This window comes from Solanum pennellii, chromosome 5, assembly GCF_001406875.1.
Source record: "Solanum pennellii chromosome 5, SPENNV200".
NCBI classification, from domain to species: Eukaryota; Viridiplantae; Streptophyta; class Magnoliopsida; order Solanales; family Solanaceae; genus Solanum; species Solanum pennellii.
This window is the reverse complement of record NC_028641.1, coordinates 73,776,201-73,797,208: the sequence shown is the minus strand read 5'-3', so window position 1 is coordinate 73,797,208 and position 21,008 is coordinate 73,776,201. Positions and strand designations below refer to the sequence as shown.

Below are 21,008 nucleotides of genomic sequence, written 5' to 3'. Positions count from 1 at the left end.
GGGGGGGGGGGGGGGTTTGTCCGGGACTCCACATTGTCCTCGACATCTTATATATTGCTCGGGTACTGGATGTTTGTGAATGTTGTATGTAATAACACCAATTTTCGAGATCCTTATCAGCTAAGATCGCGATGTACAGGAAACTTGCCTAATATGCTTTACTCTTGTTAGCATCTTGATATACTTGATGCTAAGTTGGAAACTGAAGTGTAATCTAGCTAAGTTTGCTGCCAACATAATGCTTGTTATTTCGTTAAATGTTTTAACACCTATGATGCTCGGAATCACTAAAAATGTTGCCTCACCATGTCAAATCCTCCAAAAGTACGCTACTTTTTAAGAATCCACATTTTTGAAGAGTCCGAGCACAGGTTAACACACATGAATCTTCCACATTTTTGAAGAGTCCGAGCATAGGTTAACACACATGAATCTTCCACATTTTTGAAGAGTCTGAGCATAGGTTAACAACACATGAATCTCTTTGGAAGGTAGATTTTACCTGGATAATGATTCTCATAGGCAACCTTTCGTTTTGTGCAGCGTGCATGCATCCATCAAGTGACAATTTTCCGCAGTCCATGATCTTGCATAGCCTTCGTCGATCATGTTCAGACAGTGAAGGATGAGTCTGTAGAAGATATAAAACTGCATTGTACATTCGATTGCAGAATCAAAATAAAGTGCTTGATAGTTTGATTGCAGAAGCTGAAATAACCTTAAGGTACGTATCAATCGCTCTGTAGAGTCCATCATGACATGTTCGAGCATGTCGAGGCAATGATTCAGCTAAAACTCGGAACTTAGTGATAGATACGTTGGGATCTCTCGCGATTTCTGCTAGGTAGCTGTCAAACAGTTTACTGATATTCAATGTCGTCGACTTCAGTTCTTGTTGCTGCAATTTTTGCTGTTCATACATCAGAAAATAATCCAAAATCCTCTGCACCACATCTATGTTATGGATAGTTTGTTCTTCATTTGAACTGTATTCAATGAAACTGGTTAAGAGCAGTGTTATCAAAGACGAAAACTACATAATGCTATGGGCTTTAAGTGCAAATAAAATGTGAATTTTAATGGAGAAGAAATACAAATATGTACATTAGTCCAACACTAATAATTATAAACTTGAATAACAACTACTCCATCCGCTTCAATTATTTGTCTGATTTTGATTTGATACAGAGTTTATATTCAGAAGACTTCTGAATCTTGTTGTCTTAAACATGTCACGTGGAAAGTTAGAATTAAAGAGTTTCCATAAAAGTAAGGATGCGTTCCTTTTGAAACAAACTAAAAAAGAAAGTAAGACTAACAAATTGAAACGGAGAGAGTATATGGATAAATGAATTGAAACGTCGTTTCTTCAGGATTAAGCTCATTGGCAAGGAAAAGTATGTGTTAGAGCATTGATGACCGTAGTGAAGAACCCTCTAAGCAATGTGAAGCGTCTCAACATGTTCGCTTTAGGGCTTAAAGCGCACAGTGTTTATGTTCTGATGACAATTGAAAGTTGAAACTTGAGAATGATAGAAACTCACTTGATTGTTTGATCACCTACTGCATATGTAGGTATCAAGAGGTCGTTCGTGCTGGCGTTTTCGAGCACCATCCCGATTCTTTTCTCGAGCTCGGAAATCAAAGCTGGTGATGCAGCATACACAATTGAAATCTTCAACAACCTTAACAGAAACTTGCAAGAAACAGTTTCCTTCTGAGGAGGTAATATACTGATCAAGCTCTCTATAATTGTTCTCTGTTCCTTATTCTGTCCAATGCTCGTTTCCCCGATCCTCCCACTCGTGATGCTCCATTGCGAATCATTCCTTCTATTAGTACTAGTTTTACAATCCATTCCTCTCGTATCGCCATACATGCTAGGCAAACACTTCTCTCCGTAGTTCATAATACACGAACCAATGATCTCAGGTTTGACCCCTTTTACCCTCACTGCTGTAATGATCCTCATGAAGAAATCAATACGGAGAGTGGCAACATCATCGAACCACCAAGTTCCTTCGTTCGTTATGATTTCCCCTGCTGTTGAGTTCTCTCTAAATATCTTCCAGGCAATTGAGTCACAACACCTTCTCACAATCTGTAAATTTTCAGCCCATGGAGATAGTCTTTCACATGATTTGAGTACCGCGATTGTGTCATTCCATGACGAAAGGGCTACAAATGTAAAGAAAGCTTCCGTTTTCGAGATCAAATTCCCTTCTTCCATTGCTTCTGTCATTTCTAAATACTCTGATCCACATCTCAATGCTGCTACATTTGCTGGATTTAGACTTATTGGCAAGCCATAACAGAATTTTAGAATTGTCTCAAAAGTTTCTGATCCACCTGGAAACTTTTCAAGCTTTATATCATATCCTAAATGTGAATTTTTAGGCTCATGAAGTTCAATTTGATTTATGTAGCCACACCTTGCAATAAGTGGATACTGTTTCAACATTACACAAACTTCAGTTAATTTCTCAGTAATTAGTACTACATATGAGTGAAATTTCACGAGTTCAGTACGAGGAGGGTAGAATGTATGCAAATCTTTACCCCTACCTCGTGGAGGTAGAGAGGATGTTTCAACACAAGCAGCACAATGACACTCCTATACTTTCAATGGATGCACTGTTAATTATATCCTAATTTCTGTCAGTTTCTCAAAATAGATTAACATATATATACATGATTTTATCCAAAGTTACCGGGTGCACGTGCACCACCACCTAAAGGGGTGGGTCCGCCTCTGTTTTTAAGGACCCTTGGCTCAAGTACAATAAATCGAAGTAGTTATGAAAAGTAAAAAATGAATGTGAAGAAAACATTGTAACTAGTAGTGCAGAAAATTCAGAGAAGAACTGTAACAACAATAAATAGTGCGATAATTGAAACACAATAAACAGATAGTAAGAAACTACAAAAACAAGGCTAATACTACAACATACACCTCTTTTTAAGTGTAATATTGAATTCACAATATTGAAGCTATGTTATGCTCGTTTCGTTTCAATTGAAGAGTCTTAGTTTGACTTGAATTGATGCGTGAGCCAATAAAATAACAAAGATATTTTTAAATATCTTAAATTGAAGATGTCTAAGAATTTTGGTGTGTTAAACATAACCGAATCAAAACTACAGTTATATCTATTAATCTAGTATCAATTATACAATATTAATATCTTCAACTTCAAAATTTTGTATTTTCTATTTTCTATCAATTAACTATAACAAAGAATTAATTTACAAAATACTTGTTAGAATTCGTTTTTTTTTTAGTAGTGAATATTTATATCCTAGTGTTATTTATTTACCTTGTGGATATAGAAGGTGACGTCTTCAACTCGAATTGATAAATCACTTGGCAGTTGAGAAGTGGCAGACCTGCATAACATAATAAACTCATAGTTTAAAAGTCTTTTTTAAGGTATGAGGAAACAATTTAATCAAATTTAAAATTGTGGAAACAATTTAATCAAATTTAAAATTGTTTGGTGATTTTTTTCCATCTGTATGCAGAATTACCTCGTATTTATACGGATGAAAATAACATGTATTTAATCGAGGTAAGCATAAGATGACTCAACCATCGTTGTTGAAAGTGAGCAAGTTGAACGTTGTTCAAACTCTTCAAAAATATTGTCGGATGCGTGTCAGACAATACTTTTTTAAGAGTCCGACCAATAAACTAATATATCAAGAATAACCTCACACTTATACTGATGAAAGATAAAGGTACACACCTCTTGTTCCTGTTACGATAATCTTACACTTGGACTCTTTAAATATGCAGTATGGATTCATGTCAGATCCTCGCAAAATAATGCGTTTCTAGTGGATCTAACACAAGTGCAGCAACATTTTTGAAAAGTCCAACAAACAAACAACAACATATTCAATGAAATCCCACAAATGGGGTCTGAGCTGCGAAGAGTCCAACAAACAAACAACATACCCAATGAAATCCCACGAGTGGAATCTGATCTAGGAAGATAGAGAATAGAGTGTACGCAAACCTAACCCTACCTCGGGAGGTAAAGACTAGAGAAATTGTTTCTAAAGAATAACATTGTTGAAGAGTCCGAGCTGCACAAATCACGATTCGAAACAAAAGAAAAATTGAAATTATTGTTTGTGATGTTAAAGAGTTGTTACCATGACTTTTCTTTCTTGACAAAGCCATCAGCAATTGCATTGAGCATAGTTGGGACAACTACTAGTTGATCATCATGAACTTGATGATGACTTTCATTAGACTCATGATGATCACTAGTTCCCTCTTGCTCATCAAGAATCAACTTCTGCATTGTGAGTTAGTTGCCTTTACTCTATACAAAAAGTCATGAAAGAAAATTCATGACAATTTGTAAGAGGCAACAGGATTTTGCACGTTCAACTGAATTTATTGCTTTCAGCTCCAACTTTATAAAGATATGGAAATAGTACTAGCAATTTCATAATATGGATTATTTTTATTAACGGAATCAAAAAAATAAATAAATAAATCAACGAAATGAACCCCTTGTGTTCCCCTAGCTCCGCCCCTCTAGGCCCATTTGGACAAGGGAACTTTAAATTTTCGAAAATATTATTTGATTAAACGTTGGAATGAGTTTTTTTAATTTGAAAAACTATGGACATTTTTTTTCTCCACCCACAATATTTGTATTTTTTCAAGTAAAATATATATTAAGTACAATTTCAATATTCAGACGTTTATTTATTCTGAATTCAGTGACTTTTAGATGTTGAATTTACTTGTACTAGGATGGGGGATAATTTTTAATAAATGTGAGAATTGAGTTTGTGGCTAGAACTAAAATATAATTAAGTTGGTGGGTGGTTATATTTAATGTTATAGGGTCATATAATTTGCTGGTGTTCTTAGTTAGGGACAATTGAGTAACATCTAGGAGGACCAGAAAAAAGAATATTGTCTTGTGACAGGTCTAATTCAAATTATACCACGTAAATATTTATTTGACCAAGTGATCATTTTGTGGCTATAATAAAAGAGAAATCCCATTTGTTGAAACAATTATGACATATACGATAAATAAACGTGTCATTTAATTTAGATATATCTGATATTAATATTGTTTAATTTTAAAATGTGTATAAATAACACTTAATCTATCATAATATCTTACATGTATGACAAATCTCACGTGATTTTTCATATTCACGTGATTTGCTATGTATGACACGTGAGTGTTTATTTGTATACACATAAAATTCGACGGCATAAGTATCAACTGAAATCAAGTTAAAGAACACTTTGATGTTTTAGGTCAAACAATAATTGATGAAATATATCATGGCTAGCCAAATTACATGGCTTTCTTGAAATGTTATTTGATGGTCGATAACGTTGGATGAATATCACTAAATTTAAATTTAAATTTAATATGCTACAGTAAATATGCATTAAAAAGTATTAAAATTTAAAAATTTTAATCAATAATTATATATATTCGTACTTTGTATTTTTGAGATTTTTAATATTTGAGGATCAAGATAATTACTTCGTTTACCTTATACCCTTCGATTATTCTAACCAAATGATGGAGGTATGCGAATAACTGGTCCGACCACCACTATTATAAGAAAGAAACATAGTTTTCTTGTACTTGTCTAAAAGGAAAAAGATTGTGACGAGACCAAATATGTGAATGTCATTAGATCTTATTGTATGCTATAGCAAAGTTTACATAATTGCACTCTATAGCAAATATAAAAATTGTATAATTCCCTATACATGTACAGTTGAAGCAAATTGTATAAAACGAAGTGTATAAAACAAGAAAAAGAAAGACACTTGGGCAGAGAATTGTATAAAAACAAAGTGTATAAAACGAATTGTATTATTATAAGTGTATAGAACGATTATATACAATTTGAACTTGTTTAAAATGAGAAAGAGAGAAAGACAAAAGAGACTTGACAAGGAATGTACAATTGAATCGAATTGTATAAAACGAGAAAGAGAGAAATTAGATACAATTTGAAAATTGTATAAAACGAGAAAGAGAGAAAGGCAAAAAAACTGGGCAGGGGAGTATTTTTATTGTATAATTATAACTGTATAGGACGAAAATATGTGTACTTGCACGTGTATATACAATTTTCTCACGCTTTATACAAACAGAAACACAATTTATACATTTCCTTCTGTTTGTACAAGTGAGAAAGGCGAGGGTGGCGAGCGAGATCTGGAAGAGGAGAACAAAAATATATGTATTTATACAATTTTCTCTGCTTTATACAATTTACACTTGTGTTTGTATAAAAAGTGAGAAAGCGAGCAAGAGATTGGAGGAGAGTGGCGAGCGAGATATTTGGGAGAGATGCGCCTGACAATTTTTTGCAAACGTTTGCTATGGAGCACAATTAAATCAAACCTTAGCTACTCCATTTATTTTAGGTTATTAGTTTGTTATTATATACAATTTTCCCTTATCAATATAGTTTACTGCAACAGTTGTGGTGGAATGGTAAGTACTTCTTCAATCTCAATTAAAAGTCTCAAGTTTGAGACCATAAATATAAAGTCGGCGTGAATTTGAATTTAATCAGGCTCTAATATAAATATCGAACAACAAGTGAAAATAAAATTAAAAAAAAAAGTCTACTTCAATATGTGGAATTCATGGAGTTTTTTATTTTCATATCAAAACCTCTTGCTTCTCTAAGAAAGTTTAATAGGCTCTTGGTTTTGAAGCCCATGGATGAGTTCATGTGGTATAAATCCAACTAAATAGATTAGCCCAATTGCTATTTGAAAATGAACTTGAGTAATATACAACATTGGTGTAAATAATTTTACATAGTCGATGAAAAATTATTCAAAATTTAACTATTTTTCATGCGAATTAATATTTTAGATCAAATAAGCTCCAACTTGTAAAGGGACAGATGTCACTTCATCATCTATTTCTATTTTTTGAACTATACATTACTTTAAAAAAATGCTATAAGTGAAACTCCTAACATAATGTGTTAAAGAGTTTCGATAATATTCGAAAATACAATTAAGGTTCATAAAAATATTCAAAAGTATTATTTGCATAAGTTGAAACTCCATGCTATTATTCTTGAGTTTCAACTTCTTCAATTACATCAAATTTTAAATTTAATAGGTAAAACTTCCTAATAATATCCGAGAATTTCACAAAAAAGATTTGAAATTCCAGCACAATGATTTGATTTATAGGAGTTCGGAGCCTAAAGGGTAAAAAATATTAACAAAAATTCAAAATGGTATATAAATTTTTTTAATCAAAACAGCAAAATCGCTGATGAAGCAACGATTTTATCCGCCGGAAAAAGCAAAATCGATTTTCAAAATTTGATTTTTTTTTTAAAAAAAAAATTTAAACAAATATTTTATTTTTTATTATTATTTATTTGCTATTTTTAAAAAAAATTAAAAATGAAATATCTGTCAAAGCAGCGATTTTGATACAATTTTTTTTATTATGGTTATGTACGTACAAATTAAATTTAAAATTTTTTTAAAAAAATTGTACCATAATCGCTGCTTTGGCAGCGATTGCATTTAAAAATTTTTTTTATTTTATTTATTTATTATGGTTATGTACGTATACATTAAATTTAAAAATTTAGAAAAAAAAGTTGTACCAAAATCACTGCTTTGGCAGCGATTTCATTTTAACTTTTTTTTTAAAAAAAATAGCAAATATATAATAAAAAAAATTCACATCAAATCGCTGCCAGGGCAGCGATTTATTAAAAAAAAATTAAAAAAATTGTTTTTGAAAATCGCTGCCTTGGCAGCGATTTTTTTCAATTTTTTTTTTTAAAATCAAATTTTGCAAATCGCTGCTATAGCAGCGATTTTATTTTTTTCGGCCGACAAAATCGCTACTTCGTCAGCGATTATGCCGTTTGGTTAAAAAAAAATTCATATATCGTTTTAAAATTTTCGTCAATATTTTTCACCCTTTGGACTCCGATTTATAGGTTGAAAGGTGAGTATTTGTGAATTTTATCCTTTAATGGAAGTACTTATTATATAATGTTTACGGTAAAATAAACAATTCCGAAAAGTTAATATTAATTAGTGCAGTATAATTTTAATCTTCATTTTTATGCTTCACGGATGAACAATTAAATTTTTAAAATTTATTTACTTTATTTTAAACCTTCCTCCATATGAATTTTATAACATAATCATGAGGTAGTTTTTCCAAATGTTACCTTCTAATGAAGATTTTTTTTTTCTATTCGGTGTTTAATATTCATATTATAATTTTATCAAAATTGTACCATTACAAACCCTATTTTCCGAAGCGATGCGGAGAGAGATCCAAACCAACCTCCATCAAGTGGTGTCTTTATATTCGATAAACATAACATGAAACCTATATTAAAGATGAAGCAAAGTGAATTTTATTGAAGTCCATAAAATTTGAGATTTAAAAAAGGTATAATTTGAAATGTATATAGTACAGTATTTGTAATTATTAAGTTAACTATCTCTTAAATAAATTAAGAGTAACGCTAAATAGCCAGAAAATTTGATCAAAATTTACCCAAAAAATTTAGAAGTGTATAATATATTTTTTATTTCATAATAAACTGATTTTTTTTTATTTTTAGTAAAAAGACAAAAAAATTTAAAAAATAAAATAATATAGGTAAATATCATCCTTATTAAATTTTTACCAAATTTTTTCTAGCCAAAAAGGATTTTTCCATAAATTAATAAGTTTGACTTTTGGGATTTGATTGTAGGCATAGTAATGGCTTGCATGTCAAAAAAAATCCTCAATCTTTTTCTCAGCTTTTGACGCGCTACCATAAATACAACTTTAGCGCTAATAAATATATATATTAAATTTGATATATTTATTTTATGTTTATAATATTTTTATCCTATCAAAATTAATAAATTTTTAACTAAGAAATGAAAAATAGATTAAATTTATTCTTTTAAAAAAAAGATTAATTTTCTGGCTTAATTTATTCTTTTTTTTAAAAAAAATTAATTTTCTGGCGTGACCAAATTTTCTGGTTATTTATCGGTTTTCATACTTTAACGTGAATTAGGGCTGCGTATCGAGCGGTTCAGTTCGGTTTTAAAGTTTATCGGATTGGCTTATTGGTTATTGGTTTGTATAAATGCTAAACCGTTATAGAACTATTAATATATTAACTTATCGGTTATTGGTTTATCGGCTTTCGATCATTATCGGTTTAACAGTTAAGATTTGACACAAAAGAAAAAACATTAAAAATCACTTAGTAAGAAGGTGAAAACCAAATAAACAATGCACTTGAGTTTATAAGTTACATCTTGCTCAAAAACAAATACTTTTACATTGTTAAATAACCAAGTGTTTGAGAAAGCCAAAAATAAAAGTAGGAAGTCAAAGATTTTATATACAAAATAATATAATTATAATTATTTAATTAACTATCGGGTTATCGGTTAACTCGTTAACAGAAAATTTTAAACTGTTAAGAACCGCTAACCCGATAACAAAAAAAATCAAAAACGTTATCAAAATCGCTAAATCAATAACCCAATATTATAAACCAATAACTTTTTTATCAATTCGGCTTATCGGTTTCGATTCAATTTTGAACAGCCCTAACATGAAGACAATTATATCAATATCTATACTCTATTCGTTTTGAATATTTTTCCTGTTTTGTTTTATACGTACATTTCTGTTTAAAGAATTAAGGATAATATGACTTAATTATTCGTATTTATTACTTCTTTTTATATGATAATTTTTTTCATTTCATATGAATATCTCTCCATTTTTATGAGTAAAGATAAAAGATGAAAACAAACCATTAATTGTATCTTAATTTATTTTTTTAAAAAAAAAAACAATCTATTTTTGATAAGAAGGATAAGAATTAAAAATTGAGCAAGTATTCTTCTAATAAAAGAATGGTGGTAACCTACAAGTAAGAGAGAGTTTAAATAGAGAATCATGTGAAAATAGAAAGAATATATTTAAATTGTCTTAATATATGCTACCCCATTTGTCTTAACCTTCTTGTCCAATATGGAACTATTTCAAATAAGTCCATGATAAATTTGACTAAATTTCATTTTTTATTTAGTTATTTCTTTGTTTTAATTGTTTATTTTATTTAATTTGATTTAATAAAAAAAAATCTAAAAAAATTATTTAATTTTATACTTTGCTAACGAAACATTTTTTAATATTGTGATCTTAAACAATAATATCAAACTATAGTATTTAACTATCCTTCCTAGTTGATTTGATTCGACTTATATGGTGAAAGTTGCATAAGGGTATACTTGGACATTTTTAATTATTTAAGATCATGCTTAAAATAATTATTGCATTCGACACATATATAAACCAATTTGAAGGAGGGACAAAAATGAGATGAAACCAACGGTGCAAGTTTCCATATAATACAAATCGAATATCTAAGGTATGACATATAAATATTTAATTTGATTGATATTTATGTCTTTTAATTTTAAATTTGCATAAATAAGTATGTATACTGGTAAAAAATCAAACAAATATATATATATATATGTCCTACATGACACAATACACGTAGAACATCATGTAGGATACGAAATTGCCAGGTAAAACAAGACGTCTAATGAGACACAAAGTTGTTAATTGTAAAACGTCACGTAGAACACAAAATTTTCAGATTAAGCGCAAAGTTACGGGGATAAAAAGGTCATTGAGGGGTAAAAATGTATTTTACCTCATTGGTAGATATTTAAATTTGTATAAAATTGAACAGATAGATATATATGTCCTACATGATATAGTACACGCAGAAACATTACGTATGACACAAAAACACAATTTTTTTATATAAAACGTCATATAGGACACAAAATTATCAGATAAAACGCAAAGTTAGGGGGATAAAAAGGTCATTGAGGGGCAAAAATGACTTTTACCACATTTTTCTCTTGGCGTTAAGTTGGCGGTTTCTTCTCATAGACGACGTATGTATTCTACAAATTGACATTTCAAAAACGTTGATCTCTCTCTTCCTTCCTTGCCTATTTTCTTCCTCAATTTTCTCTCTTCTCTTTTTTTCTCTCTCTTTCCTCATTCCACCGATCCAGATCTCAAATCTCCGAGAGAGTGAAGAAGACGAAGAAGAAAATTGATCAATAATGGCGGCCGTATCGCCATTAGCAAAGTATAAGCTTGTGTTCTTGGGCGATCAATCTGTTGGAAAAACCAGCATTATTACTCGCTTCATGTACGATAAATTCGATACCACCTACCAGGTTCATCAATTTCACCCAATATATTTATTTCTGTCTTAGTTGATCCTGATTCGATATTGTATGTGTATTTATTTTTGGGAACTATGCACAAATAGCCGCACAGATTTACTATTTACTATTTAGCCTGCATACATGATTATATATATATTTTATAAATTCGTTTGGCTATTTTTATCTTCATTAGTGAATCGAGGGCTATTTAAACGCAAATAATGTTTTAATTTTATATTCCTTACCGTTTCAATTGTATCGAAATGCTAGACAATTTCTTTTTTTGGTGTTTCGTTGTTTTTTTTTGCGTTTCTACATTGGATCATATAGTTAATCAGTTAAGTTTCAATGACAAATTCCTTCACTCCTATTGTTTTCGTACTTGTTATTTATTTGATTTTCAATTTTCTTCGAAATCATGGTCAAAATTGTACTTTTTTGTTGTGTTTTTGGTATGATTTTGGTATTCAATCAATCAAACTAGATTTGATTACAAATTAGTTGGGGTTGACTGTATGCATACATTAGATCAATCACAATTTAGTTATAGCCGACTAAATGAATCATTTATAAGAGGCGGAGTTAGAATTTGAAGTAATGCTACCGAAACCCCGTAACTCATTTCAGTAACTGGGTTCACTGTCAAATATTTATACCTATTTATTGGAATTCTTGATACAAATTGAGGATCTAAGCAAAAGCTATTGGGATTGATCCGAACCTGTACCTAATATTGTAGATCTCTTTTTCCACTATATTAGTTCGGCATAGTAACCGAAAATGGACCTCCTTTTGATCTGGGCTTAGGGTGGCTATAGCAAAACACACATGGGTGGAGTTGATTCAATATTTTAGAAGTTCTAACACGAACAGTTTTGTGTTTTCTACAATTTTTTATTTAGATCAATGGCCTCAAATGAGTTTGGATGAGTAACATAGTCAGTGAGAATTCATAGAAAGTCCTAACTTGCTTGAAACTGAGGCATAGTAGTTGTTAGTGAGAACTCCACTAGATAATGCTTTGTCAGATTCTCCTTTTTGTCAAATTTTGAGTAATTTCCTTTGTTCTTTTAGTATAAAGTTGTTGGATCTTGATTCCTATCGCTGTTGACTTTCAGTTCTCATGTCATTCTTTGTTTTCAGTTCAATGAAAATTTGTGATGCAATAGTTATGTGGAAAATTGATGTTCTGATCAATTGAATTAGTATCAACCTCTTGCTTACCGTATGTGCAGGCTACCATTGGTATTGATTTTTTGTCCAAGACAATGTACCTTGAAGATCGTACAGTTCGCTTGCAGCTCTGGTAGGCCATTTTTCTAGATTTTTTTGTTTAGATATGCTGGATACCATACTCTGCTCTTTTCTTTTTTCACTTGACTAAAGTTGCAACTTCTCGTTTCAGATTTTTTGCCTATGCCTTAAACTGCTCGTCCTAAATTTTCAGATCTTTTTGTTTAGATATGCTGGATATCACACTGCTGCTATTTTCATTTTTTTTTTTTGCGTCATCAAAAAAGATTTGTTGCCTATGAATATACTACTTGATAATGTGAAAAAGGAACTGAGAATTATGTAGTTAGCTGGAAGAACCTTTATTGCCACATTTAAACAACAAACAAGTCTACAAAATTCTATTTTGACCCCATGCTTACTATCATTTGGGGTTAACGGAGTTGAATAATTTAATTATGCATAAATATTTGATGGATACCATAGAAGGTAACCTTTTTATGTTCATACATGTTACAATTAAGAAGATGAATTATCTAGAATACTATCTATTTCTAGTCTTAGAACCACAAAATCTTTTTATTACGGTAGAAATGAAATGCTTTAGAACCAAACGTATACTGGTACAGTTGAGATGAAATTTTATCATAAGATCATGCCTATTTAAGCTTCTGCACCTAAAGTTTGAACATATGTTAGTTTTCTCTATTACTGACCAAACTTTATACAGACAAGTAAAGAAAGTAATCTTTTCTCTAAAATAGAATGAAGTGCTGTAGGAATTGTTAACCTTCTGCTATGATTATGTAGATGTTTTGGCAGCTGGGATTATAATTATCTTACTGACTGATCTAATTTGCTTATTGTCTGTTCATTTTATTCTTTTGCTAATGGTTGTATCTTCACGTGTACAGGGACACTGCTGGTCAAGAGAGATTTAGGAGTCTTATTCCCAGCTACATTAGAGATTCTTCTGTCGCTGTAATTGTGTTTGATGTTGCCAGTGAGTAATTGATTGAATATTTGTTATACAATGTGTCTACATATATCTGTCACCTTTGCGGCCTACTCGACAATTTTAGGATTGTTGAGCAAACTGAAATAGAAGTTTTTTAAGGAAGTCAGTCTATTGGTTAAACAATGCAGTATGGTATTTGTCTTTGATTATTCTTTTCTTTAATATGCCATTATATATTTTTCTGATAAATCATCACATTCACAGACCGTCAATCATTTCTAAACACTTCAAAGTGGATTGAGGAAGTACGTACTGAACGGGGAACTGATGTCATAATCGTTCTTGTTGGGAACAAAACTGATCTTGTTGAGAAAAGGTGGGGTTTGCAGTGATTGCTTCTTTCATGGATTCATTTCTTTTTACAATTTCTCTTCTCACTTATCCATAGCTGTACCTTTTTTCGTGGTTTACCTTTTCCTGTTTTATTTAACATTGGCATGGTACCATGGGCTAATTCGTTTCTGGTTAGGGCCTAGTAAACCTTTTAGCTTCTAGTTCCTTTAGTATTCATAGTCATGCCTAGAGTTTTGGTCTCAGCATCCGTATTGGTATGAGATTCTGTACACAACTGAAAAACAAAAGGTTGCTCTATGATAACAACTAAAGCAAAAACAAATTCCACCTTTGCCGATTAGGTGGAGAGCTTGTAGCTGGAGAGAATTTGAGCCGATACTTTGTTTTGGGCATGTGCTCTTGCTAATTCTCTTATCTATTTTCTTTCAGAAAAATAAAACTTGATTTTAAAAAAGATAATTGATAAGGGGAAATTGGACCAACTCTGCTATAATATTGATGTCAATCTTTTCCGCTATTTCTCTAATTTGGATGATAATGTTTAAATAGGCAAGTATCCATTGAAGAAGGTGAATCCAAGGCTCGTGAGTTTAACGTAATGTTTATAGAAACTAGTGCTAAAGCAGGATTCAATATCAAGGTATAGTATCCTCTTCATCACTTAATATTTGCACATAACATAGAGTTGACTTCATGCTTTTCATAGTTGTTAAACCGATAATCTGATGACCCTATTATGTGATTTTATATTACAGCCTCTGTTCCGAAAGATTGCTGCTGCTTTACCTGGAATGGAAGCCCTTTCGTCCACGAAGCAAGAAGATATGGTGGATGTGAATTTGAAGCCTACCACAAGTTCATCTAACGCAGAGCAGCAAGGTGGAGGTTGTGCATGCTAGATTTTGTACGTAACAAGAGAGAGATAAGAAGTTGGACATACACAAAGATGCAGTTGCATCAAATAATATCAATATATATATATAGATGTTCAATTAGCTCATTTTGTTAGATCATTATGAGTTTTGGAACAATTTTGGGTTTTTATTCATGTTGTACAACAAGTTCTTTCAATTCTGATGGTGAGGTAGCTGACAACTCTGTTGTTACTATGAAAACTTGTGATTATATATTATGTGATGTGATTCCTAGTTCAGGAATCTTTCTTTTTTCTTCTGAATATATATATAGTATGATGAAATGGTATTTGTAGTATCATTTCAATTTGTTGTGATATACCTTGTGTCTTGGTAAAAACTGAAATAGCAGGCAGGCACTCATTTAGGCTTGTTTAAAATTTAAACTTAATGAGTTTAATCTCTAAGATTTGTAGCATTGAATTCATTGTACTATTGCATAATCTCTTGCAAATATTCAACAAATTGATATTAGGAACTTTTAAAAAGTTCTCTCTATAAAATGCAATATTCCCTATATAGCAAGTTAATATTTTTTTTTATAAGGTTTTTCAATTGGTGTTTGATATTCGTATTAAGATTCAATTAAATTCAAATTTACGTCGAAAAGTCTCATATTCAAACATAAAATGCTCTCCTACAAATATAACTTCATATCTAAAGCTCGAATTCGAAATATCTAATTAAGAATAAACAATAGATTCCTCAACATTCATTTTGGTATAGCCAGTTTATGTTAGTGGCCTTTGTAATATATTGAGATGCCATTTTATGAGTCTGACTTGATAAATAATGCTCCAAGAAGTTTATGCTAATTGCAATTGAATAACCAACTCCTTTTCACTTTAAAATACAATTTTTTCTTATTTATTTCTTGAGCTACTTCATCATTAATTCTTAAAATCATGTGTATCATTTGAATTTATATTATGTTTTACTAAATTCTTAAACGACTTTTCTTTTTCATTTCTACGTATAACTCGCTTAAATTATTAGGTATACTAATATTTCTTCATAAATTTGCTAGCTTAGAAGCTTGACAATCCCTTCTTGTGACCCATTCTCCATCATTGTGTCGCATACATCCTCGCTATAGACTCAACGTGATGAAATCCGATTTAGCTATATATTTATTACGATCTAAATTCATAACACACTTATTATTTATTTTGACCAAATAGTGCCTGTCACTTTTACCAAAACATATAATGAACATTTATCTGTCACTATAAGTATCAATATCATGAAAAACATTAAAATAACATTATTTTTTTTCCTTTTCTGGCATTGTGTCACAAATTCACAATCAAAACAAAAAAAAGATTGAAAAACTTGTACAGTCCTAAGCCAAAAAAAAAAGAATTGTTTATTTTCTTCTTCATGACGATGGAATCAATGCATTTGTTTCCTCTATTTGTTTCTTCTCTTTTAAAAATCCCCTTTTTTTTCATATTCCATTTTGCTACAGTGTGTAATTTGTTGTGAAAATGGTGAATCAATCGGATCCGGGTCGGGTTCGGGTTTCGAGTTTGAGCATTAGTGATCTGTGTTTGAATTCGATCGGGTTTAATGGTAGTGATGGTGGGTTGTTTCTAGAAGATTCGGGTCCGAGATCATTTGTGTCGTTGATCGGGAACCAGGGATTGTGTTATTCGGAGAGTCGACGGAGAAGGATTGGATTCGAGGTTCGTGGCGGTACCGGCGGACGGTTTTTGTCGGTGACGGCGTCGATTAACGGCGGAGGAAATGAAGGATTTGAGGAGGGTTCCGGTGAAACGGCGGCGGAGAGTGAAATGCAAGTGTGTCGGCGGAGAGTTGAAAAGGTGGAGGAGGAGGAGGAGAAGAAGGTGCTAAGCGGTGGAGGAGCTGCTTTGAATACTACTAAACATCTATGGGCTGGAGCTGTTGCTGCAGCTGTCTCAAGGTAAGCAATAGCACTGTTTCGGTTTTCAATTGATTTTGATCAGTCATTTTTGGCTAGCTAACATCATGCTTGCTTATTAGTGTTGAAATGAATGCGTCTGAATAGAGCTGAATGGATATAGAAGATTCGTATAACGAACTTAACGGGTTTAATTTGTGATTTAAGACTTTTTTTGGATCAATCAACTAAGCCTCAACGATAAAACCAGTTGAAGTCAGCTATATATTGTTGAAGTCAAGAAATTGAAATACCTTGTTGTATCAATCAGCTAAGCCCAAACGATGAACTAGTTGAAGTCAGCTAGACGAATCCGTTAGTTGTTGTTGTTGGTATGATTTTGTATTGTTGAAGTCAAGATATTTGAAATTTCTATTTGTATCAATCAATTAAGCGTCAACGATAAACTAGTTGAAGTCAGCTATATGAATCCATTATATCTGTTTTGCTCTATAAAGCCCATTTCATATTCAAAATGTTCTTTGTGGTAAAGGTAAAATTTTGATGGCATTGAGAAAATTGTGTCTATTTGAAAATTCAAATTATTTAATCATTTGGAATCAATTGATTTCGCATTTACATGCTTGGACTATCTGATGTTGACTTTCCTGTCATTTAACTTGGATGGATAACTACGTGGTGCATGTATTAATGTATTCTTGGTGTTATTGGGATTCAAGGGACTAGATCAGTTGATACTTAAAAAAGGCCAGTCGGTGCACTAAGCTCCCTCTATGTCTGGGGAAGGACCGGTTGGATCTAATGTATGCAACCTTGCTTGCATTTCTATAAGAGGCTATTTTTACAACTTGAATCCGTGACCACTTGTTCCTAACGTTACCTTATTTATTTATTTAACAAAAGAAAATAGAAAACAAACAATTGAAGATTCTAATACTAAGTAATGAAGAATTATTGAATTGCTTAGATATGAATATTACCAGGTTGATGTTTTCTCTGTGTAAAAACCATGAGCTGTTACATTAAACATTGTAATTACTGCTACATGGTATAACATTAAGCATATAGAAATTCATTTAATATGTTTGTTTATTAATTAGTAAGAATCTTTAAGTGTGAATACTTGGAAAAGCAGGTATCAAACAAGTATCTTTAGTTTAAGACTACATAATTCAAAAGTCTTCTTTACTTTATTAAGCTCCATCGCAAGTCAAAACCATACAAACAAAGAAACAGAGGGAGTATAATATTTTTTTGACACTGAAATTAAATAAAAAATTGACACTGCTCAGAGGGAGTATAATATAAGTTACAAATACTCTCTTTTTTGCCTCCAAAGTATCTCTGATTTCTTTTCTTCCATTCAGTCCACGCCAAACCTACTGCAAAGTAACAAAAACTCTAGAAGCCCACATGAGAAGAGTTGAGTGTAAAGGATATCCATTGCTTGAAAGATTTAAGCATGAATGTTGAAATATAGAGTTAGACTCTTGTTACTTGACCGGGAATATATCTGCTTTTTGGTTGTGAAATGGATCAATGTGATGCTAATCTTAGCAGAATAAGTTTGATGCTTTCAAAACAAAACATGTTTATATGCTAACAAATGCTTCTTTCTGTGTTGTAACTTTGAATTTTGCAATGTGAATCTTAGTAATACTTTCTTGAAGCCTTGTACTTTAGTGGCATTGAATGGGTTATGTTCCCTATAAACTTCATATAACCTGTAAAATGTTGATTATTGTGGACGACTTCTGCTTTTCTGAATTGCTTTTGTTTCAGAACTTTTGTTGCTCCTCTTGAGAGATTAAAGCTGGAGTATATAGTGCGTGGTGAGCAAAGGCATCTTTTGGAGCTCATCAAGACTATTGCAGCCAATCAAGGCATCAAGGGATTTTGGAAAGGGAATTTTGTCAATATTCTACGGACAGCACCATTTAAGGCTATCAACTTCTATTCGTATGAAAAATACAGGGATCATCTGCTTAAATTAACTGGTAATGAGGAGGCAACTAATCTTGAAAGATTTGTTGCTGGTGCTGCTGCAGGAATTACTGCCACTGTGCTCTGCATACCTATGGACACTGTGAGATATATTTTAGTATAGTCAATCTTTTTGCTTCTTGATTTCTTTTTTAAAAGCATAATCAATTGAACTCAGTCGAGTTGGATATGCATCCGTTCCGGTGCTACTAAATCAGGGGAGGGAAGTTAAAGTATCTTGGAAGTTGGTGCTGGACGCCAAACTATCTTTCTTGTCCTGTTATATGGTGAAACTAGCTCTTAGATTTCCTTGGTTGTGTGCTTCAAAAAATAATGCAAGTAGATATGGACATTCAACAATTTCCTTTACCCATTTGATACTTTCTGACTGCTTAGCTTGACAAATTATTTTCTTCAAGTTGCAAACGCTGCTTAATCGTTACGAAGTTTTTTCAGTTTTCCTTTGACTCTATGTCACTGATCTGAATGAACTCAGAGGAACTAGCAAAGTGAGAGAATATGATTGGGGCTTAATTAAACTTAAAGAAAGGCCAATAGCATAATTGCTAGAGACTATGTCGAATGAAGCAGCTGTGCAGAATGTCATTGAAGATTCAGTTCATCTGTAACAAATACAGGCTACAGCTAATTTAATCATTTGAAAATATTTTTGATGAGTTGGGTAATAGAATCATATTATTTCTCTAGGTTTGATATATTAGCATGCTGCAGGACTTTTAATCATGTGCTATTACTTTTCTTATGTGAGTCCTACAGTATACGAAACACTGGTTTTTTAGCTCTCTCTTCTAAAGTACCTCAAGTTCTACCTGTTCGAAGATGATCTGACCACATCTCTTTTTATCTTTGGAAATGTCAATATTCCAGATTAGGACAGTAATGGTAGCACCTGGGGGAGAAGCATTGGGAGGCTTAATTGGTACTTTTGGCCACATGATTCGCACTGAAGGATTCTTCTCTCTTTACAAGGGCCTTGTTCCTTCCATCATAAGCATGGCACCTTCAGGCGCAGTTTTTTATGGAGTTTATGATATACTAAAATCAGCTTATTTGCATTCACCAGAAGGGAGGAAAAGACTACAAAATATGAAACAAGGTGAAGATCTAAATGCATTAGATCAACTGGAGTTGGGTACAGTAAGAACTTTGATATATGGAGCAATTGCTGGTGCTTGTGCTGAAGCCGCTACATACCCATTTGAAGTTGTGAGAAGACAGCTTCAGATGCAGGTACGGGCCACAAAAATGAGTGCATTAGCAACTAGCTTGAAGATCGTCGATCAAGGTGGTATTCCTGCTCTCTATGCAGGATTGACACCCAGCTTATTACAGGTAACATCAAACAAACAATTTCTTATCGACTCTTGTTCTATCTTTTAGTAAAGTTCCTTCGATCTTCTAGTTGTTTTATTTGTTTAGAAGAGTTATGTATATAACGAAACACATCTCTTTATTGTGCTCTTCAGGTTTTGCCATCAGCTGCAATCAGTTATTTCGTTTATGAGTTCATGAAGATTGTTCTGAAAGTAGAATAAATACGTGATACAGTTACCCCAATCCATTCATGCCGAGGAGTGCTATAAGTTGACGCTGACAAAAAGTGTTGTACGAGTTAATCTCAAGGGAGTTTCTGGCCTTGTTGTATTGTGTGGCCTGAACCCAGTGGTGGAAATAATGCATCTCATTTAGAAGGTATAGTTATGGGCTATGTATCTGTATCTTAAAAAGGAGGAGAAATATTGAAGCTTTTGTATTTTTCTCCATTTAGTTCTGATGAATTGTGGAGCAAGTTTTTTCTATAGTTCAAGGCAGATTTTTGGTGGGTGCGTATCAGATATTTCAAAAGTAAGTGCATTTTTGGAGAATCCGACATGGGTACAACAAATATGAAATAAAATTACGTTATTCAAACGAGAAAGAATGTTGTTTTACACATACCTGCAACTTTTATAAGAGTTTGTCCTCTGCATTCAAAGTTTCTGTAGAACCAAAATGTCAAAAAGCCCTTAAGAACGAGAAAATCAACTAAAAAGCTATTTCATAACCGACTCTTGTTGCTGAATCGAGGGGGATCCGTTTCTGTGTGAAGGTTCAAATTACTCATAAGAAAATGCACATCTTATAAGTCAAAAAGGATAAGGTGACAAATTAATCCTGCGCTACAAATTTTATGGGTGTTTTTTTCACACGTTATAGCCTATAATTTTTAAGCACGTGGCACTTTGCGGGATCCACTAGCATTTTTGGCCTTAGCTACAAATTGCTAAGGGTTAGGGATGTTGTAGCTATCCATCCCAAGTGATCATTTGTTAAAAGACATAAAAAATGAATGAATTCCCCCCTATTAGTTAAGAGGTAGTCTGGTCTGAGAACTAAGTTATCTCAAAATTA

At 32.2% G+C, this 21,008-nt stretch overlaps 3 protein-coding genes and 1 long non-coding RNA gene across 5 annotated transcripts in view; 2 read left to right on the top strand and 2 right to left on the bottom strand.

The window, feature by feature from the left end:
* Positions 1-4,677, bottom strand: part of LOC107020457 (BTB/POZ domain-containing protein DOT3) — a 5,883-nt gene extending 1,206 nt beyond the window's left edge. Inside the window, exons 1-5 of one of the 2 annotated variants that reach the window (XM_027917053.1) lie at positions 4,159-4,677; positions 3,318-3,387; positions 1,545-2,449; positions 719-986; positions 503-631 (exon numbers count right to left, since the gene is read on the bottom strand). In XM_027917053.1, coding sequence (XP_027772854.1) covers positions 503-631; positions 719-986; positions 1,545-2,449; positions 3,318-3,387; positions 4,159-4,310 — 1,524 coding nt within the window. In that variant the 5' untranslated portion in view covers positions 4,311-4,677. The remainder of the gene's footprint in view (positions 1-502; positions 632-718; positions 987-1,544; positions 2,450-3,317; positions 3,388-4,158) is intronic. The other variant, XM_015220827.2, reaches the window with a different exon arrangement.
* Positions 4,678-10,997: 6,320 nt separating this feature from the next.
* Positions 10,998-14,996, top strand: LOC107018967 (ras-related protein RABH1e). The gene is made up of 6 exons (XM_015219560.2): positions 10,998-11,281; positions 12,508-12,578; positions 13,420-13,508; positions 13,728-13,839; positions 14,367-14,457; positions 14,573-14,996. Exons 1-6 carry the CDS (start codon positions 11,165-11,167, stop codon positions 14,714-14,716), a joined length of 624 nt encoding a protein of 207 aa, XP_015075046.1. The 5' UTR covers positions 10,998-11,164; the 3' UTR covers positions 14,717-14,996.
* A 969-nt stretch (positions 14,997-15,965) lies between these two features.
* Positions 15,966-20,450, top strand: LOC107018477 (probable mitochondrial adenine nucleotide transporter BTL3). Its single transcript, XM_015218970.2, has 4 exons — positions 15,966-16,655; positions 18,396-18,699; positions 19,485-19,949; positions 20,084-20,450. The coding sequence occupies exons 1-4, from the start codon at positions 16,219-16,221 to the stop codon at positions 20,150-20,152; spliced, it is 1,275 nt and encodes a 424-aa protein (XP_015074456.1). The 5' UTR covers positions 15,966-16,218; the 3' UTR covers positions 20,153-20,450.
* LOC114077348 lies at positions 19,651-20,760 on the bottom strand. The gene is made up of 2 exons (XR_003578628.1): positions 20,556-20,760; positions 19,651-20,096 (listed from the first exon to the last, which is right to left on the bottom strand). It is a non-coding gene; the product is annotated as an uncharacterized LOC114077348 (long non-coding RNA).
* Positions 20,761-21,008: the final 248 nt, after the last annotated feature.